Genomic DNA, 22,376 nt, shown 5'->3' on the forward strand with positions numbered 1-22,376 from the left:
TAGTATGAACAACAAGCCTATATGTGCTTAATGTAAATATTTGTATTTTGTTACAGCTTGACATCATTTTCAAACGGTGGTTTAAGTCTTACCAAAGAGCCATTGTCAAAAAATTCTGGTAAAAACACTATATTTCAATGCTGCTTATTTTATAAATACTTATCATAAATATTTTGTGAAACTACATAAAATCTTGCAAACATTGTGGGCTATTGGTCAGGTTGGCATATTATCTTAATGTTTTCTAATGCTAATATGATGTTTCTAAATAATATTTTCCAGGAAAGGATCAGTCGATACAGACGCCGATCTTTTTTTCAACAGTACAGATGTTGTACCATCAAATTATGAAATTGGCAATGCATTATTGAACGACACACAAACTCTAAGTGACCTAAACATAACTTCTAATTCTGTTTACGTTAATGGAACAGGTAGGTCTTATGGCACTTTGTAAATCTTAATATGAAAAATATGTTGGTTTGTTTTTGTCTAAAACAGAAAACAGTGTAATGAATAACTATTAAATAAAAATCATGTTTTAGAGTAAAAATTACTACTTAAATAATGATTTTTTTAATGTAAATTGTTATAATGTTATTAAAAGTTTATCCAAAATTATTATTACTTTGTCAAAGCCTTGTTAAATTCAAACGAATCTAATCAACATGTCCTTTTATCAGAAATATCATCAAATGCTACAACAACAACAACAGAGCCCTCCACAACAACTCTTGAGGAAATATCCACCACAACTGCAGAAGAAACATCTACAACAACAACAGAGCCCTCAACGACAACTCTTGAAGAAACAACAACAACAGAGCCCTCCACAACAATTCATGAAGATACAACAACAACAAACGAGCCGTCCACGACAACTCTTGAAGATACATCTACAATAACAATAGAGCCCTCCACAACAACTTTTAAAGAAACAACAACAACAGAGCCCTTCACAACAATACTTGAAGAAACAACAACCACAGAGCCCTACACGACAACTCTTGAAGAAACAACAACAACAACAGAGCCCTCCACAACAACTCTTGAAGAAACATCCACCACTACTGCAGAAGGAGCATCTATAACAACAACAGAGCCCTCCACAACAACTCTTGAAGAAACAACAACAACAGAGCCCTCCACGACAACTCTTGAAGAAACAACAACAACCATAGAGCCTTCCACGACAACTCTTGAAGAAACAACAACAACAGAGCCCTCCACAACAACTCTTGAAGAAACAACAACAACAACAGAGCCCTCCACAACAATTCTTGAGGAAACAACAACAACCATAGAGCCTTTCACGACAACTCTTGAAGAAACAACAACAACAACAGAGCCCTCCACAACAACTCTTGAAGAAACAACAACAACAACAGAGCCCTCCACAACAATTATTGAAAATACAACAACAACAACAGAGCCCTCCACAACAACTCTTGAAGAAACAACAACAACCATAGAGCCCTCCACAACAACTCTTGAAGAAACAACAACAACAACAGAGCCCTCCACAACAATTCTTGAAGATACAACAACAACAACAGAGCCCTCCACGACAACTCTTGAAGAAACAACAACAACAACAGAGCCCTCCACGACAACTCTTGAAGAAACAACAACAACAGAGCCCTCCACAACAACTCTTGAAGAAACAACAACAACCATAGAGCCTTCCACGACAACTCTTGAAGAAACAACAACAACAACAACAGAGCCCTCCACAACAACTCTTGAAGAAACAACAACAACAACAGAGCCCTCCACAACAACTGTTGAAGAAACAACAACAACAGAGCCATCCACAACAACTCTTGAAGAAACAACAAAGACAGAGCCATCCACAACAACTCTTGAAGAAACAACAACAACAACAGAGCCCTCCACAACAACTCTTGAAGAAACAACAACAACCATAGATCCTTCCACGACAACACTTGAAGAAACAACAACAACAGAGCCCTCCACAATAACTCTTGAAGAAACAACAACAACCATAGAGCCTTCCACGACAACTCTTGAAGAAACAACAACAACAGAGCCCTCCACAACAACTGTTGAAGAAACAACAACAACAACAGAGCCCTCCACAACAACTCTTGAAGAAACAACAACAACAGAGCCATCCACGACAACTCTTGAAGAAACAACAACAACAGAGCCATCCACGACAACTCTTGAAGAAACAACAACAACAGAGCCCTCAACGACAACTCTTGAAGAAACAACAACAACAACAGAGCCCTCCACAACAACTCTTGAAGAAACAACAACAACAGAGCCCTCCACAACAACTCTTGAAGAAACAACAGAGCCCTCTACAACAATTCTTGAAGATGCAACAACAACAACAGAGCCCTCCACAACAAATCTTGAAGAAACAACAACAACCACAGAGCCCTCCACAACAACTCTTGAAGAAACAACAACAACAACAGAGCCCTCCACAACAACTCTTGAAGAAACAACAACAACAGAGCCCTCCATAACAATTCTTGAAAATACAACAACAACAACAGAGCCCTCCACAACAACTCTTGAAGAAACAACAACAGAGCCCGCCACAACAACTCTTGAAGAAACAACAACAACAACAGAGCCCTCCACAACAATTCTTGAAGATACAACAACAACAACAGAGCCCTCCACAACAACTCTTGAAGAAACAACAACAACCACAGAGCCCTCCACGACAACTCTTGAAGACACAACAACAACAACAACAGAGCCCTCCACAACAACTCTTGAAAAAACAACAACAACAGAGCCCTCCACAACAACTCTTGAGGAAACAACAACAACAACAGAGCCCTCCACAACAACTCTTGAAGAAACAACAACAACCACAGAGCCCTCCACAACAACTCTTGAAGAAACAACAACAACCATAGAGCCTTCCACGACAACTCTTGAAGAAACAACAACAGAGCCCTCTACAACAATTCTTGAAGATACAACAACAACAACAGAGCCCTCCACAACAACTCTTGAAGAAACAACAACAACCACAGAGCCCTCCACAACAACTCTTGAAGAAACAACAACAACAACAGAGCCCTCCACAACAATTCTTGAAAATACAACAACAACAGAGCCCTCCACAACAACTCTTGAAGAAACAACAACAACCATAGAGCCTTCCACGACAACTCTTGAAGAAACAACAACAACAGAGCCCTCCACAACAACTCTTGAAGAAACAACAACAGAGCCCTCCACAACAATTCTTGAAGATACAACAACAACAACAGAGCCCTCCACAACAACTCTTGAAGAAACAACAACAACCATAGAGCCTTCCACAACAAATCTTGAAGAAACAACAACAACCACAGAGCCCTCCACGACAACTCTTGAAGAAACAACAACAACAACAACAGAGCCCTCCACAACAACTCTTGAAAAAACAACAACAACAACAGAGCCCTCCACAACAACTCTTGAAGAAACAACAACAACAGAGCCCTCAACGACAACTCTTGAAGAAACAACAACAACAACAGAGCCCTCCACAACAATTTTTGAAGAAACAAACACAACCACAGAGCCCTCCACAACAACTCTTGAAGAAACAACAACAACAACAGAGCCCTCCACAACAACTCTTGAAGAAACAACAACAACCACAGAGCCCTCCACAACAACTCTTGAAGAAACAACTACAACAACAACAGAGCCCTCCACAACAATTTTTGAAGAAACAACAACAACCACAGAGCCCTCCACAACAACTCTTGAAGAAACAACAACAACAACAGAGCCCTCCACAACAACTCTTGAAGAAACAACAACAACAACAGAGCCCTCCACAACAACTCTTGAAGAAACAACAACAACCACAGAGCCCTCCACAACAACTCTTGAAGAAACAACAACAACAACAGAGCCCTCCACAACAACTCTTGAAGAAACAACAACAACCACAGAGCCATCCACAACAACTCTTAAAGAAACAACAACAACCACAGAGCCCTCCACAACAACTCTTGAAGAAACAACTACAACAGAGCAATCCACAACAACTCTTGAAGAAACAAAAACAACCACAGAGCCCTCCACAACAACTCTTGAAGAAACAACAACAACAGAGCCCTCCACAACAATTCTTGAAGATACAACAATAACAACAGAGCCCTCCACAACAACTCTTGAAGAAACAACAACAACCACAGAGCCCTCCACGACAACTCTTGAAGAAACAACAACAACAACAGAGCCCTCCACAACAACTCTTGAAGAAACAACAACAACAACAGAGCCCTCCACAACGACTCTTGAAGAAACAACAACAACAACAGAGCCCTCCACAACAATTCTTGAAGATACAACAACAACAACAGAGCCCTCCACAACAACTCTTGAAGAAACAACAACAACCGAGCCATCCACAACAACTCTTGAAGAAACAACAACAACCACAGAGCCCTCCACAACAACTCTTGAAGAAACAACAACAACAGAGCCATCCACAACAACTCTTGAAGAAACAACAACAACAACAGAGCCCTCCACAACGACTCTTGAAGAAACAACAACAACAGAGCCCTCCACGACAACTCTTGAGGAAACAACAACAACAACAGAGCCCTCCACAACAACTCTTGAAGAAACAACAACAACAACAGAGCCCTCCACAACGACTCTTGAAGAAACAACAACAACAGAGCCCTCCACGACAACTCTTGAGGAAACAACAACAACAACAGAGCCCTCCACAACAACTCTTGAAGAAACAACAACAGAGCCCTCCACAACAATTCTTGAAGATACAACAACAACAACAGAGCCCTCCACAACAACTCTTGAAGAAACAACAACAACAGAGCCCTCCACAACAATTCTTGAAGAAACAACAACAACAACAGAGCCCTCCACAACAACTCTTGAAGAAACAACAACAACAACAGAGCCCTCCACAACAACTCTTGAAGAAACAACAACAACCATAGAGCTTTCCACGACAACTCTTGAAGAAACAACAACAGAGCCCTCCACAACAACTCTTGATAAAACAACAACAACAACAGAGCCCTCCACAACAACTCATGAAGAAACAACAACAACAACAGAGCCCTTCACAACAACTCTTGAAGAAACAACAACAACAACAGAGCCCTCCACAACAATCCTTGAAGAAACAACAACAACAGAGCCCTCCACAACAACTCTTGAAGAAACAACAACAACAGAGCCCTCCATAACAACTCTTGAAGAAACAACAACAACCATAGAGCCTTCCACGACAACTCTTGAAGAAACAACAACAACCATAGAGCCTTCCACAACAACTCTTGAAGAAACAACAACAACAACAGAGCCCTCCACAACAACTCTTGAAGAAACAGCAACAACAACAGAGCCCTCCACAACAACTCTTGAAGAAACAACAACAACAACAGAGCCCTCCACAACAATTCTTAAAGAAACAACAACAACAGAGCCTTCCACGACAACTCTTGAAGAAACAACAACAACAACAGAGCCCTCCACAACAACTCTTGAAGAAACAACAACAACAACAGAGCCCTCCACAACAACTCTTGAAGAAACTTCTACAACAACAGAGCCATCCACAACAACTCTTGAAGAAACAACAACAACCATAGAGCCCTCCACAACAACTCTTGAAGAAACAACAACAACAACAGAGCCCTCCACAACAACTCTTGAAGAAACAACAACAACCATAGAGCCTTCCACGACAACTCTTGAAGAAACAACAACAACAACAGAGCCCTCCACGACAACTCTTGAAGAAACAACAACAACAACAGAGCCCTCCACAACAATTCTTGAAGAAACAACAACAACAACAGAGCCCTCCACAACAACTCTTGAAGAAACTTCTACAACAACAGAGCCATCCACAACAACTCTTGAAGAAACAACAACAACCACAGAGCCCTCCACAACAACTCTTGAAGAAACAACAACAACAACAGAGCCCTCCACAACAACTCTTGAAGAAACAACAACAACAGAGCCCTCCACAACAACTCTTGAAGAAACAACAACAACCATAGAGCCTTCCACGACAACTCTTGAAGAAACAACAACAACAGAGCCCTCCACAACAACTCTTGATAAAACAACAACAACAACAGAGCCCTCTATAACAACTCTTGAAGAAACAACAACAACAACAGAGCCCTCCACAACAACTCTTGAAGAAACAACAACAACAACAGAGCCCTCCACAACAATTCTTGAAGAAACAACAACAACAACAGAGCCCTCCACAACAACTCTTGAAGAAACAACAACAACAGAGCCCTCCACAACAACTCTAGAAGAAACAACAACAACCATAGAGCCTTCCACGACAACTCTTGAAGAAACAACAACAACCATAGAGCCTTCCACAACAACTCTTGAAGAAACAACAACAACAACAGAGCCCTCCACAACAACTCTTGAAGAAACAACAACAACAGAGCCCTCCACAACAACTCTTGAAGAAACAACAACAACAGAGCCTTCCACGACAACTCTTGAAGAAACAACAACAACAACAGAGCCCTCCACAACAACTCTTGAAGAAACAACAACAACAACAGAGCCCTCCACAACAACTCTTGAAGAAACAACAACAACAACAGAGCCCTCCACAACAACTCTTGAAGAAACTTCTACAACAAAAGAGCCATCCACAACAACTCTTGAAGAAACAACAACAACCATAGAGCCCTCCACAACAATTCTTGAAGATACAACAACAACAACAGAGCCCTCCACAACAACTCTTGAAAATACAACAACAACAACAGAGTCCTCCACAACAATTCTTGAAGATAAAACAACAACAACCACAGAGCCTTCCACGACAACTCTTGAAGAAACAACAACAGAGCCCTCTACAACAACTCTTGTACAAACAAAAACAACAGAGCCCTCAACGACAACTCTTGAAGAAACAACAACAACAGAGCCCTCTACGACAACTCTTGAAGAAACAACAACAACAACAGAGCCCTCAACGACAACTTTTGAAGAAACAACAACAACAACAGAGCCCTCCACAACAACTCTTGAACAAACAACAACAACCACAGAGCCCTCCACGACAACTCTTGAAGAAACAACAACAACCACAGAGCCCTCCACGACAACTCTTAAAGAAACAACAACAACAGAGCCCTCCACAACAACTCTTGAAGAAACAAAAACAACAGAGCCCTCAACGACAACTCTTGAATACACAACAACAACAGAGCCCTCTACAACGACTCTTGAAGAAACAACAACAACAGAGCCCTCAACAACAACTCTTGAAGAAACAACAACAACAACAGAGCCCTCCACGTCAACTTTTGAAGAAACAACAACAACAGAGCTATCCACGACAACTCTTGGAGAAACAACAACAACAATAGAGCCCTCCACAACAACTTTTGAAGAAACAACAACATCAGAGCCCTCCAAGACAACTCTTGTAGAAACAGCTACAACAACAGCGCCCTCCACGACAACTCTTGTAGAAACAGCTACAACAACAGCGCCCTCCACGACAACTCTTGAAGAAACATCCACCACCATTGCAGAAGTAACCTCTATGACAACAACAGAGCCCTCCACGAAAACCTTTGAAGAAACAACAACAACAGAGCCCTCCACAACAATTCTTGAAGATACAACAACAACAACAAAGCCCTCAACAACAACTATTGAAGATACAACAACAACAGAGCCCTCCACAACAACTTTTGAAGAAACAACAACATCAGAGCCCTCCACAACAACTCTTAAAGAAACATCCACCACTACTGCAGAAGTAACATCTATTACAACAACAGAGCCCTCCACAACAACTCTTGAAGAAACAACAACAACAACAGAGCCCTCCACGACAACCATTAAAGAAACATCTACAACAACAACAGAGCCCTCAACAACAACTCTTGAAGAAACTACAACAACAACAGAGCCTTCCACAACAACTCTTGAAGAAACAACAACAACAACAACAGAGCCCTCAACGACAACTCTTGAAGAAACATCCACCACTACTGCAGAAGTAACATCTACAACAATAACAGAGCCCTCCACAACAACTCTTGAAGAAACAACAACAAAGCCATCAACAACAACTCTTGAAGAAACATCTATCACCACTGCAGAAGAAACATCTACAACAAGAACAGAGCCCTCCACGACAACTCTTGAGGAAACATCTACAACAACAACAGAGCCCTCCACGACAACTTTTCAAGAAACATCCACCACTGCTGCAGAAGAAACATCTACAACAACAACAGAGCCCTCTACGACAACTCTTGAAGAAACATTTACAACAATAACAGAGCCCTCCACAACAACTCTTGAAGAAACATCCAGCACTGCTGCAGAAGTAACATCTACAACAACATTAGAGGCCTCCACAACATCTCTTACAGAAATGTCCAAAACTACTGAAAAAGATACATTAACAACAACAGAGCTCTCCACAACAACAGTTGCTGAAACATCCACCACCACTGTATATGTAACATCATCCATGACAACACTTGAGGAAACATACACAACTACTGCAGAAGAAACGACTACTATAAAAACAGAGCCATTCACAACTCCTGCTGAAACATCAACCACTACTGAAGCAGTAACATCTACTATGACAACAGAACCCTCGACAACAATTTTCGAAGAAACATCTACTACATCAACAAAGCCCTCCACAATAACTCCTGCTGAATCATCCACCACTTCTCAAGAATTAACATCTACTACAACAACAACAACGGATTCGTCCACCACAACTCCTGCTGAAACACCCACCACTACTGAAGAAGTAACATTTGCAAAATCAACACAGGCCTCTATGACATTTTCTGCTGAAACATACACCCCTACCGAAGTAGCATCTACAACAACAACAGAGTCCTCCACGGTTGAAACATATACCACTACTGTAAAAGTATCTTCTTTAACAACAACACAGCCCTCCCCATCCATTACTGGTGAAACACTTGCCACAACTCTTCTGACCTTGGCCGCTTTGTCCACAACAGCCTTTGAAAATAAAACTCTTACAACAGCTACAATGCCCACATCACCAACTAAGGAACTGTCAGCAGCCACCTCAACTATCACAAGTGGTGGAATAGGCACAGAATCAAGTAGAACAACTTCTGTTTTCGCTTCAGTGACTCCCTCTTTAAACACTGCTTCAATCTCTGATGTAACAACAATAATCACAAGACTATTCCCAACTAAAGCACCCATTACCACAACTACAAAAATACCTGCGTATCTAACGGATCTAGTGTTCCACTCTTATGACACATTTACAGCTGACCTCAATGATTCAAACTCTCAGAATTACAGGGACAGAGTTCATCTTGTTAAAACCCAGGTGAGATACCATCCCTAAGACAAGGTTTTGCTAGAGTACATTAAACATCCGCGTTTATGGTTGTGACCACCAATTTTCCTCTGTTACAGCTTACCCCAGTCTTCAGACCCAAATATCCATCCTTCATTGAAGTGATTGTCTTAGGTTTCAGGTAAATATGCAATGTTGCAGTGCTGAATGTTTCCATTTAGTTCATTAAGAAATCTTAACAATCTTTTATGTATTCTAGGCCAGGCTCAGTCGTCACAAAAACACAACTAGCTTTCAACTCCTCACAATCGGGTCCATCAGTGGTGGAGATTTTAGACACTCTTATGACAGCCGTGACAAATGGGAGTGTGAACCCACTGAACATAAATCCTCAGACAATTTCAGTCAATGGTTCAGGTGAGTTTTAAACATGCATAAATACTGACAAAACGGTGCATTATTTGTTCAGTAGCCTTGTTCGTATATACCAGGGCTCGAAATTGCGACCATTTTGGTCGCATATGCGCCCGAAATTTTACCTATGCGACTTCAAAATATATTTGGGAGCATGTGTGCGAGTGCAAAAAATTGTTGTATGCGACCAGTTTTTACTGCAAAATGTTCACCACATTCGGGAGACATTCACGCAGACTGCATCTCTGCACTTGAAACACAAAACGCAGCGTTCAGGAATGGTTTAAAACAGTTGTCATGTCAACTTGCTGCAGTAAACAAAGCCAAGTCCGCAATGCTTGCCCCGCCTTCGCGCTCTTCTTATTGGCCCACCACTGCTCTAGCACTGAAATATCAGCTGTCAATCACTCAGTCAATGCCTTCTGGCTTGGGATGACAGAGAGAGCTACTACCGCGAAAAACTGTAAAGCGCTGAAGATGAGAATGAAGATAACACTGACAGATTTTCTTTCAGAAACCATGGCATCAATGACACATCTTACTAGTGATCATGAGCTAAATTTGAATCCACCATCTACACTTTAAAAGACTTCTATTGGCTTCAAGTCCGCTATGAAAAGTCTGTGGGATGGAATTTTTAGGTAACTGTTTGCCACATCTAGCACGAGAGCTTCTGTTTAATCCTTCATTCAATCGCCAGATGCTGTCCGCCATGAAAGTGGCAGTTATATGTAAAATTTAACACCACGTACACCAACGCAAACGGGCTTACACTGAGTAAATTAATATTGCTACTCATAAAAAAGTACTGCTATTAACATGACATATGCATATAATAAGTTACAGTATATGTCAAAAACATCAGTGCAATATCAGACAGCACCCGTGAGAACAGCACAGTTATACCGTTAACAGATTCATTCATGTCAAGCAGTGTGTGCAGGGCCAATGTGCGTCCTGTGTACCTTTTGGTCACTCAGTTATGTTATAAAAATCTATTTTCTTGTGATAACGGGATTTCGTTGAGACATATTTTCCTCACGCTTGCATATAAATATATATTTTTTGCTTGTTAGCTTGATTAGTGTTGATTTCAAATGCAATTAACATGTTTGTAAAAAAACTTGTAGTAACAGTGCTTATAAGTGTGACTAAATTTTGGCTGATGCGCCTAAATTTCTTAAGTTAGGAGGACCGGTGATACCAAGCAAAAAGGTTAATTTCGAGCCCTGTATAATGTATAGGCTAATCTTATCTAGCTCTTGTCTTATGAATATAAGTATGATGCCACACACAAGAATAACACGTCTATTACAATTGCATCATGTGACAATGAGGATTCAATCATCTTTACATTTTTTCAAAACAGCATTGATAACTCAAAACAGAGGAACAGCTGATCATAGCAATAGGAATAACCAGAAATGTATGATTTGTCAAACACCAGCTATTTCATCTCTAGCTGGAGAAAACACTTGAATATAAATCGGGGTCTACGATAACTAGAGTTAATCAAGTACAAGACTATCCTATACTATATATCTTAGTCATAGGATCACACCACATTGCAAATTTTGTCTTTTTATTTTATTTTTTACACCTTAAGATAGTAAGCAGATAGCTACCCAAATACTGAAGTTAGCAACCACTGTGTTAGCTAAGTGTATTTTACTTAGCAAAATGTTACATATTTAACTCTGCTTATTAAAGTTGCTATTAATATGAATGGGGAATATGGCTTATAGCTTCCTAATTAATTTGATTGTTTTTTCTTACAGTTATAAATGCAACAACAGCACCAACAACAGTTACAACAGCAGCAACAGCACCTACACCAACAACAGAAGCAACAACAAATACAACAGCAGCAACAACAACAACAACAACAAATACACCAACAGCAACAATAGCTATGATATCAGCAATAACAAATACAACAGCAACAACAACACATACACCAACAACAACACCTACGACATCAGCAACAACAAACACAACAGCAACAACACATACACTAACAACAACAACAACCGCGGTAACAACAACACATACACCAACAACACCTGCAACAACAACACCTATGACATCAGCAACAACCAATACAACACCTACAACAACAGCAACAACAACAAATACAACAGAAGCAACAACACATACAACAACAGCAATTACAACAGAAGCAACAACACATACACCAACAGCAACATCACTTCTGACATCAGCAATAACAAATACAACAGCAACAACACATTCACTAACAACAACAACACTTGCAACACCAGCAACAAATACAACAGTAGTAACAACAACACATACACCAACAGCATCAACACCTTTGACATCAGCAATAACAAATACAACAGCAACAACAACACAGTCACTAACAACAACAACACTTGCAACACCAGCAACAAATACAACAACAGTAACAACAACACATACACCAACAGCAACAACACCTATGATATTAGCAACAAATACAACAGCAACAACAACACATACACCAACAACAACACCTACAACATTAGCAACAACAACAAATACAACAACAACACATACCCCAACAGCAACAACACCTACGACACCAGCAATAACAAATACAACATCAGTAACAACAACCCATACACCAACAGCAACAACACCTACAACATCAGCAACAACAAATACAACAACAGTAACAACAACACAAACACCAACAGCAACAACACCTATGACATCAGCAACAACAAATATAACAGCAGTAACAACAACACATACACCAACAGCAACAACACCTATGACATCAGCTACAACACATACAACAACAGTAACAACAACACAAATACCAACAGCAACAACACCTATGACATCAGCAACAACAAATACAACAACAACAACAACACATACACCAACAACAGAACCTATGACATCAGCAACAACAAATACAACAGCAACAACAACACATACACCAACAACAGAACCTATGGCATCAGCAACAACAAATACAACAGCAACAACAACAACACTTTCACTAACAACAACACCTTCAGCACCAGCAACAAATATTTTAGCAGGAACAACACCACACATACCACCAGCAACAATGCCTGTGACATCAGCAACAACAAATACGACAGCAACAACAACACATTTACCAACAACAACACCTACGGCATCGGCAGCAGCAACAACAACACCTTCACTAACAACAACACCTTCAGCACCAGCAACAAATATTTTAGCAGGAACAACACCACACATACCACCAGCAACAATGCCTGTGATATCAGCAACGACAAATACATCAGCAACAACAACACATACAACAACAACACCTACGACATCAGCAACAACAACAAATACAACAGCAACTACATCACATACACCAACAGCAACAACACCTACAGCAACAGCAAGAACAACAAATACAGCAGCAACAACACCTACGACATCAGCAAGAACAACAAATATAACAACAACACTTACACTAACAGTAACAACACCTACGACACCAGCAAGAACAACAAATACAACTGTAACAACACCTACACCAACACCAACAACAACTACAACATTAGCAGCAACAACAAATACAACAGCAACAACACCTACAACAACAGAAACAGCAACAACACCTACAACAACAGAAACAGCAACAACACCTACAACAACAGAAACAGCAAATACAACAACAGCAACAACACCAGCAACATCAACAAATAAAACAGCAGCAACGCCAACAACTAAAACAGCAGCAACAACACCAACAACAACAGCTACAACAACTACATCAGCAACCACAACAACAACTAAAACAACACCCTCAACGACTTCCACAACTAAAGTGACATCATCAACTTCAACATCTACTACTACAACTACTACTACAACAACTACATCTATACCAAAAATACCGGTGTATATAACATTTTTGGTGTTCCACTCTTATGATGTATATACAGTGGAACTCGATGATCAAACCTCTCAGGTTTACAAGAAGAGAGTTCAGCTGGTCACAGCAGAGGTAAGTTCAAGTACAATGACATAAATGGTTTTCCCCTATAATAGATAGGGAAATCAACAGCAATCAATGCAATTTCATAAAAAAATGTATGAATTCTCATTAAGGTCTCATTCTCTGTTACAGCTTGACCCAATCTACAGAGCCAAATATCCTGGTTTCATCGAAGTGATTGTGTTGGGTTTCAGGTAAATGCAGAATTATGCTGTCGTAATAATTTTTCTTAAAATAAATACTCCACTTTTTTTTTTTTTTTGTAAATAGACTAATTTTACAACTGCACTTCAGTTTAATAGAAGAGATTTGACATTTTTGGAGTTTTGGCCTGTTTAGGCAAATCTCCAGGCCCAGCAGGAGCACTTTTAGCTTAGTTTAGCATAGCTCATTGAATCACTGAACGACAAATCAGAAAAATATTATCGCAATAATCGTATATGCAATATCCATATACAGAGAACGTTTTATAAACTAATAGGATCATTTGCTTATGATTGGCCATGGCTGGTCTCGCATTAACAATAAAGGGTTCATACATATTTTTTTCTACAAAAAATCCTTGACTTTTCCAGGACTTGAGTAAATTTTTATGACCTAATATTTCATGTAATTTTTCTGTATATTCCATTTATCTGATTGGTTTATGATGTGATGGGCTGCAGCTGGAAGGGCATCCGCTGCGTAAAACATATGCTGGACAAGTTGGCGGTTCATTCTGCTGTGGCGACGCCTAATTAATAAAGGGGCTAAGCTGAAAAGAAAATAAATTAATGAATGATAGCTATGTGACTGTTAATACGGCACAATCTACATCCCAAGCGTGTGATCCTTTTGAAATTAGTTTATAAAAACTCTGGATATAGCATATGCTATTATTGCGATAATGATTTTTTCTTATATGTCAAACAGTGATTTAATAATATATATATATATATATATATATATATATATATATATATATATATATATATATATATATATATATATATATATATAATATAAAAATATATAAATAATATAAATATATATTATAATAAATAGTTAATAAATTGAAAAAACCCCACAATCGATACTGATATTTTAAAAACATCCATTTCCCGCTAACATTTAAGCGTGTTCTTAAATAGCGCTGATTTGCCATTGTGTTCATGTGCGCAACAGAAATGACTGTGAAGGTCATCAGTTCACCAAACTCACCACTGTGTTTACTGTGCGAAACCACAGATACAGGGACACTGGAGAGTTTCAAAGCCACAAAGATCAGCTGGTTTGTCTATAAGCTGACATACAAGTGATTCGCTGATGAATCGTGGCTTTCTTTTTTTTTAATACCAATTTTTTGACTGTATTTTTAAATTATTTATTCATTTTAAATATTTTGTTTCCAAAATTCTTTAGTTTTAAGATGCTCTGTGGTTAAATGTGAATGAAACAATTATGCTTGAGAATAATAGTAACTATACTTTCATTCACATTTAATATTTAATTAACTTTGCTGCCATACCATGGTTGTAGCCAGAACAATGATATTACACAGTGCCTGAGTATCAGCAATATAAGCAACATTGCAACCACAAAGACATTTAAAAGTTACATAACTCGGGGCTATTTTCAGGCGCTGCAAATTATCATTGCACCTGCTGTGATATTGAGCCTATTTCTAAAGCAAGTCCTTTAAGGAATCCTGTTTGACACTCTTTTATGTTTTCCAGCCGAGGGTCAGTCGTCACAAAGACACAACTCCTCTTCAACACCACAGTAGTTGAGCAATCCCCAACAGTTCAAGAGATATCAGAAACTCTACTGGCAGCAGTGGGAACAGGAGTGGTCAGTCCACTCAACATAAATCCTCAAACGGTTTCAGTCAACGGTTCAGGTATGTTTGAACCTCTAAACATACATGGCATTTGGGCTGGAATGAAAGGAAAGCAGACCTTACATTTTGTCTAATGAGTCTAATCTAATGTGTTCATCTTTTTCTTACAGTCATTGCTACAACCGCAGCTCCTACAACTCTTATAACCACAGCGTCAAGCGGATTAAAGATTGAATCAAGCTTGCAACAAGTAACATGGTTCATTATTTTGGCGAAAATATTAAGGTTTTTCTTTTAGATGCCATAAGAATAAATCAACTATGTTCAGGAAGGATTTCAGTAGCATGTTATATTCTTTCTCTCTATGTATTAATTACAGTTCTTAGCATGCTATAAAAATAAGGCAATTGCAATATAAATGTAAGCTTAAAACTTGAATTGATTGTCAAGAGCACAATTTATTTATTTAACAGCAGCTTGTTAAAATTAATGCTACTGTTGTCCTTTTCAGGAAAGTATTTTAGATGTAACGCTTTTAATCATCTGTCTGCTGGTTAAAGACTATTTATAACTCTTCTTTGTCTAGTATGTGTTAATAATAAGAGATGGTATTATAATCAGGTCAATATATTTATTGAGATGGCATGAATTGTGTAAAACGGAGATTATTTATAAACAAATAAAGGATTTAATATATATTTGCACAAGAAATTTGGAGATGACGTTGGTGTTAAGCTACAAAAAGTATGTATATTTATTCAAAATGTACAAGATATTTATGTTAATTTAAATAAAATCTTAATGTTATTAAAAAAAACTGTGTATGATGTTTTCCTTTGCAAACATACTTTGTCAGGGCTTCTTATAGCTTAATTTTAAGGTTTCAATGAATTTCAATGTAATTGATTGATCTATTTAGGTGGCACGGTGGCTCAGTGCTTAGCACTGTCGCCTCAAAGCGAGAAGGTTTCTGGTTTGAGCCCCGGCTGGACCTTTTGGCATTTCTTTTTGAAGTTCGCATGTTCTCCCCGTGTTGGTGCGAGTTTCCTCCAGGTGCTCCGCTTTTCCCCTAAGTCCAAACACAGGCGGTAAAAGTGAATTAAATTAGCTATGAATGAATGATTGATCTATTTAAATGGAAGGAATATTTTAGATACTATATAAATAAGAATTACATTTAGTATTGGGTTGTGTCGATTCTGGAATTCAGTACCCTTTGGTACTGAAATGTAAAAACCGTCAACATCGCTCAAATGCTAGCGTGAAATTAACGTTTTTAAAATTTCAGTATTGATTGGTAGCGAATTCCAGTTTCATGACGACCTTAATTTAGCATTTTTTGTTAATCAAATTGCATGATAATCATTAAAAAACTTAAAACAGGAAACATTCTAATTTATTAAAAATTTAAAGAATATGAAATATGGAGCCATTAATTTCGAAAAGGAACTTGTTTAAGTGTAATTTAATATATTTCAAATAAAAAAAATTTATGAAGGCTAGAATAATATTCACATCACAAAGATATCCAATGTTGAGTCTGAATTATAGTTGGGGAGGAGCTACGGATTAATTTAATCTTTGTATCTGTACAGAATTATATAATTTATGCAAAATTCAAACTTAAATTTTTGCCCTGTTTCTAGTCCAAATATCTACATTTTAAAGTAAAAACCAGATTATTTTACTTACCCACCAACAAATAATTTTGATTGTTTTAAGGAAAGTCTCTTAATTGTGACTTATTTCTTCTGATGGTGAACACCAAGCTATATTTCTACTTGCTCTAAGAATTTGTTAATATTTGGATTGAAAACAAGATGACACATTTTTTTTTCGATTGTGGTTATTCACTTTCTATACATGAACACTGCTAGACTCCCCAGAAAGCAATCGCTATTAAAATTAACTTGTGAAACGGTATTCATATCGCAATATTTATCGCAGAAAAAATTTAATACCACAATATCAGATTTTTACAATATCATGCAGCCCTAGCTGAAACCCTCTTTTTGACATACTTGACATATCATTCTGAGTAAAATATGTTTAATGTCATGTTTAATGTATTTTATAGTGACTTACTTTGTTTTAAAAGCATTATCTTCAACAAACAGAATCAAATAGTGTTTCTTTTAATATTATCTTCGCTAAGTACTGTCAATCCTAAACTTACTCTCTGTAGGGCTTAAGTTGTTAGAAGCTGAACATCTGCCATGACCAGTCTTTCTTGCTTGCTTGCATTACAAACTTGACTCGAAACTTAAAGATTTGTCATTTGTGATTTATGACATGCAATTTGGTCTTGTCAGTGGTAAATATAAGTTATGGAACAAACCTTTAAATGTCACCTTTTATAATCACAATCATAACATATAATCAAAATAAGCTATTAAATGCTGCAAACATTATAATGAAAGTGATTATTTTACTTCAGTTTTAAATCACTTTGAATTTTTGATTGACTTTCATAAGAGGTTTAAACACAATTGTGTGGCAACAGTGCGTGAATATAACCAGCTTTTAATAATTAAAATATATATTAATTCCATTTTTTATTACACCTCATAAAAACAGTCTGCAGAAACAGGTTGACTGACATTCTCCCTTTGTAAGTTTCATCAGAAGGGGAAATCCCCGGCATCCATTATTAACAATCTCTCCCTCATAATTATAAATAGCCCTAAGTGAAAAGCAGCCATCCGCCATTCTAATTTTTTACAATATTTCTGCTGAAGATAGTAGCCCCTTTCACACAGTGATACCGGTAAATATCCGGAAAATTTCTGGAACGACTTTACCGGTATATTCAAAAAAGCGCTGTTCTCACAGGCACGGACGTTACGGAAATTTTCCGGAAAAGAGCATTCACACATCCATTCCAAAATACCGGTAAATTCTGACATCATTAACCAGAAATGAGCTTTAAACGGCTGCGCTTGTATTTGTAAACATTTGACTAAATTACAAACTCTGCGGATGATCAATATTGTGAACAACTTTCGCAGGATCACTTTCGCATGTCGAGATGTTCATAATATGTGCGTGTGCAGGCGCTCACAGGCTGTTTCGCAGGCACACACAAAGCTTTAAGGTAAACAAACAACGGCTTGTCATAAGCATCTCATCGATGATTATTTACACGGTTGGCATTAAGAAGAACATATAAACGTGATCTGACTAACTTCTAGCAGCTAAATGTGTCTGGAAAAATATTCAAAGGCTTTTATTCTCATAAACCGCGCGGACGTAAATGCATCTGACAGTTGTGATTGGCTAAAGCAGACGTCTCACGTCAGCACGTTCTAGACGCGCACGCGCTTATTACGGCAATCTTCCTTCTGCATTCACACAGCGCAGCATTCCGGCAAATTGCCGGTAATGTTACAACTTCTCTTTCCGGAAAATAGCCAGAACGAATTTACCGGTATTTTCAAAAAGGACCTGTTCACACATACAACCTTTCCGGAAAATTGCCGGTAATTTTCCGGAAAGGTCTGTATGTGTGAAAGGGGCTAGTGTCAGGAGTTTTAGGACACACAACTTAACTCTGTAGTCACAAAATGTCAAAAAAGCACTTTAGTTAATATAAAACAACATTTTCTAGTTATTTTTAAATATTAAAGTGCTCACACTTGGCTGATGATTGGTAGTAAAGCTTGTTTAGCATGGTGGAGAGAGCCTTGAGGTCATACGATCCTCGAGCCCGAGGCTCCCTCCTGTTTGCAGGGCAAGAGGGAAGTTTGAGCTCAGAGAGATCTCGAGAACCCAAACCACCACCATGTTTTGGATTGTGGGAGGAAACTGGAGAACCTAAGGAAAACCCACACGAGCACAGGGAGAACATGAACTTTACACTAAAATGTCAACTGACAAGGTTAAGACCCGAACCAGAGACATTCTTGTTGTGAGGCAACAGTGATAGCCACTGGGCCACCGTGCAGCCCAATAGAGGAAATCCTAATATCAATCATATGTCAATCATAAGCACGTGATACTCTCGAAATTAGTTTATAAATAAACTTCACTTACAAAATAATTGAAAATATACCAATGACAGCTATATTTACTCTCTGCCCACTAGCATCGATCAAGTTTGCTTTTTGGCCTTTCATAAGAAAAAGTTTGTGCACCCCTCTAGTATAGGACATTGATTTTAATTGGCTAAACTGTTTATTCTAATGGTGACAAAGTGGTGCAGTAGGTAGTGCTGTCGCCTCACAGCAAGAAGGTTGCTGGGTCGCTAGTTCGAGCCTCGGCTCATATGGCATTTCTGTGAGGAGTTTGCATGTTCTTCCTGCGTTTGCGTGGGTTTCCTCCGGGTGCTCCGGTTTCCCCCACAGCCCAAAGACATGCGGTACAAGCGAAATGGGTAGGCTCTTGTCCATAGTGTACGAGTGTGTGTGTGTGTGTGGATGTTTCCCAAAGATGGGTTGTGGCTGGAAGGGCACCCGCTGTGTAAAAATGTGCTGGATAAGTTGGCGGTTCATTCAGCTGTGGCGACCCCGGATTAATAAAGGGACTAAGCCGATAAGAAAAGGAATGAATGAATGCTTATTTTAATGTCGATATTGTCTATTGTTTCCTATGTATTCATTTGAAGCTAATTGTTGTCCCATATTTTTACATCCCAATGTTGACATGCTCTAGCGATATCAGAGACTTCTTTTACATCTTGTAAAAAGGGGCATAATAGATCTCCTTCAATAATCATGCACGTGTTCTAAAATGACTGGAGATTTAATTTGAAGGTATACAGGAGACATCTTACATAACCGTGTTGCTTTTTATAACTACGCACGTCCTCTTATTGTTCAAGAGTGAAATAAATTCTGCCTGTAACATTATGCAGGGTTTTTTTTTTGCCAAAGCATTTCTTTTTAATAAAACTTAGTATTGTTGACACAAGCAACTTTTTAAATCACTATGAGGGATACTGCTATTTTAACATTCTTCCGATTTCACGTCTCTGTATTATTCGGTGCTGACAGATTGCTTTATAAAAACGATTTAAGTTGAAGAAGATACAATCAGTGGTAAATAAAACACCCATTTTCAGAATGTCGCGCAGTCACATTCCTTGCTGTTGAATAACATTGCGCAACCAATCATGTTTTCAGCAGATAATTTTAGAATCCCTTTATCTCTCTCTGAATGCTCTTTAAATGGGGCTTCTATGTGATCTTTTTAGTCTTTTCTTATTACAAATGATAATTTATTATACTAAGAAGAGACTATAATAGTATAATAGAGTATATATTGAGAGAGTATAATAAAGCTTGTGATCAGCTAAAATAAATTTTTAATGAAATTGGTATGCTTTTACTAGCTCTATGAAATTTATTTTTCTGGATTTATTGGAATATAATTTCTCGAAAAATCTGATTTTAATCACTGTACTTAAACGCTGTACTGTTTAATTAATGGATCTGATAAAAGTGTAAAGTCCTCCATAAAAAAAGTTATATATTTTTGGAAAGAAATTACAGATGTTGAGTTAACAACGTGTTATAGTGTCATTATTTTAAGTGTATACAGGTGCATATTGTCACGTTGATGTGAGAAACTAAACTTAGAGGCGTATTCAACTCATAGTAAATTCAATCCTGCCCTCTGCTGGTTATATATAAGTATATCTCTTAAAAGAGCTCAAAAGAATGGGTCACATTAGGTCGGAAAAGATTTACAGTCCTTTCTATTTCATTAACTGACTTTTGTTCTCTAATTCAGTGTCCAAGAAAAAACTTGCATGGACTCAACCATGTTAAATTAAAAATGCCTTTTATACTTAATTAGAATTTTCAATATGCCATGAGAGAAAAATGACTGAAGATAAATAAAATAATATAATCATTAATCCTGCTATAATATGCTATTGTATTAATAATAATCGATAAAATGATAAAGAAAAAAGAAAAAATATATATTTTGTGCATGCATATATAAGCAGCACGGTGGTTCAGTGCAAGAAGGTTGCTGGTTTGAGTCCCAGCTGGGTCAGTTGGCATTTCTGTGTGGAGTTTTCCCCGTGTTTATATACACAGCGTGTGTGAATGAGAGTATATGGGTGTTTCCCATTGGGTTGCTGCTGAAAGGGCATTTGCTGTGTAAAACATATGCTGGAAAAGTTGGCAGTTCATACCACTGTGGTGACCCCTGATTAATAAAGGAACTAAGCCAAAGGAAAATGAATGAATATAAATAATTTTATGGGAACAAAACTATTTTATGGGTTATAACCATTACAGACTGCTTAAGCAGCATCACTAATAAACTATTTTATATGGATATAGTAATGTGAATAAATTATTAACCCTAAGATTTACAGTTGAAATGAAAATACTACTGTATTGAGCAAATATGTACTGTATATCACCTGAGGAGTAATATAACAGCAATTTAAAAAAAATGGTTTGGTAAAGAAGTAACACTAAGTCATTTTATATCGAAAGGTCAAAACTAAAATTAGTTCATAATTGCTCAGCTATTTATTTCGTTATTTAAATGTGTAAGTGCACTTTACAAGTTCGCCAGTAGATAGCGCTATTGTTCTCTGAATCTTTCGTAGGTATTTAATACGTCATGTCCTGCACCTGCTCTCATCTAGTGTCGTCTTGCTTTAAAACATTTTAAAACACTGATTAAAAAGTATGCTGCTTGAATATTTTTTTATTGTTATTATCATGCCTGTTATTATTATTCCCTTTTTCCCTTAGTCCCTTTATTCTTGAGGGGTCGCCACATCGGAATGAACCGCCAACTTATCCAGCATATGTTTTACACAGCGGATGCCCTTTTAGCTGCAACCCAGAGATAGG

At 38.0% G+C, this 22,376-nt stretch overlaps 1 protein-coding gene across 1 annotated transcript in view; it reads left to right on the forward strand.

The window, feature by feature from the left end:
* Positions 1 to 15,890, forward strand: part of LOC108185957 (uncharacterized) — a 57,522-nt gene extending 41,632 nt beyond the window's left edge. The window contains exons 31-39 of the mRNA XM_073905896.1: positions 57 to 118; positions 283 to 434; positions 684 to 9,361; positions 9,451 to 9,512; positions 9,591 to 9,748; positions 11,524 to 13,748; positions 13,872 to 13,933; positions 15,455 to 15,618; positions 15,729 to 15,890. Of these exons, the coding sequence (XP_073761997.1) occupies positions 57 to 118; positions 283 to 434; positions 684 to 9,361; positions 9,451 to 9,512; positions 9,591 to 9,748; positions 11,524 to 13,748; positions 13,872 to 13,933; positions 15,455 to 15,618; positions 15,729 to 15,856 (11,691 nt within the window). The 3' untranslated portion in view covers positions 15,857 to 15,890. The remainder of the gene's footprint in view (positions 1 to 56; positions 119 to 282; positions 435 to 683; positions 9,362 to 9,450; positions 9,513 to 9,590; positions 9,749 to 11,523; positions 13,749 to 13,871; positions 13,934 to 15,454; positions 15,619 to 15,728) is intronic.
* The last annotated feature ends 6,486 nt before the right edge of the window (positions 15,891 to 22,376 follow it).

This window comes from Danio rerio, chromosome 1, assembly GCF_049306965.1.
Source record: "Danio rerio strain Tuebingen ecotype United States chromosome 1, GRCz12tu, whole genome shotgun sequence".
In the NCBI taxonomy this organism is placed as follows: Eukaryota; Metazoa; Chordata; class Actinopteri; order Cypriniformes; family Danionidae; genus Danio; species Danio rerio.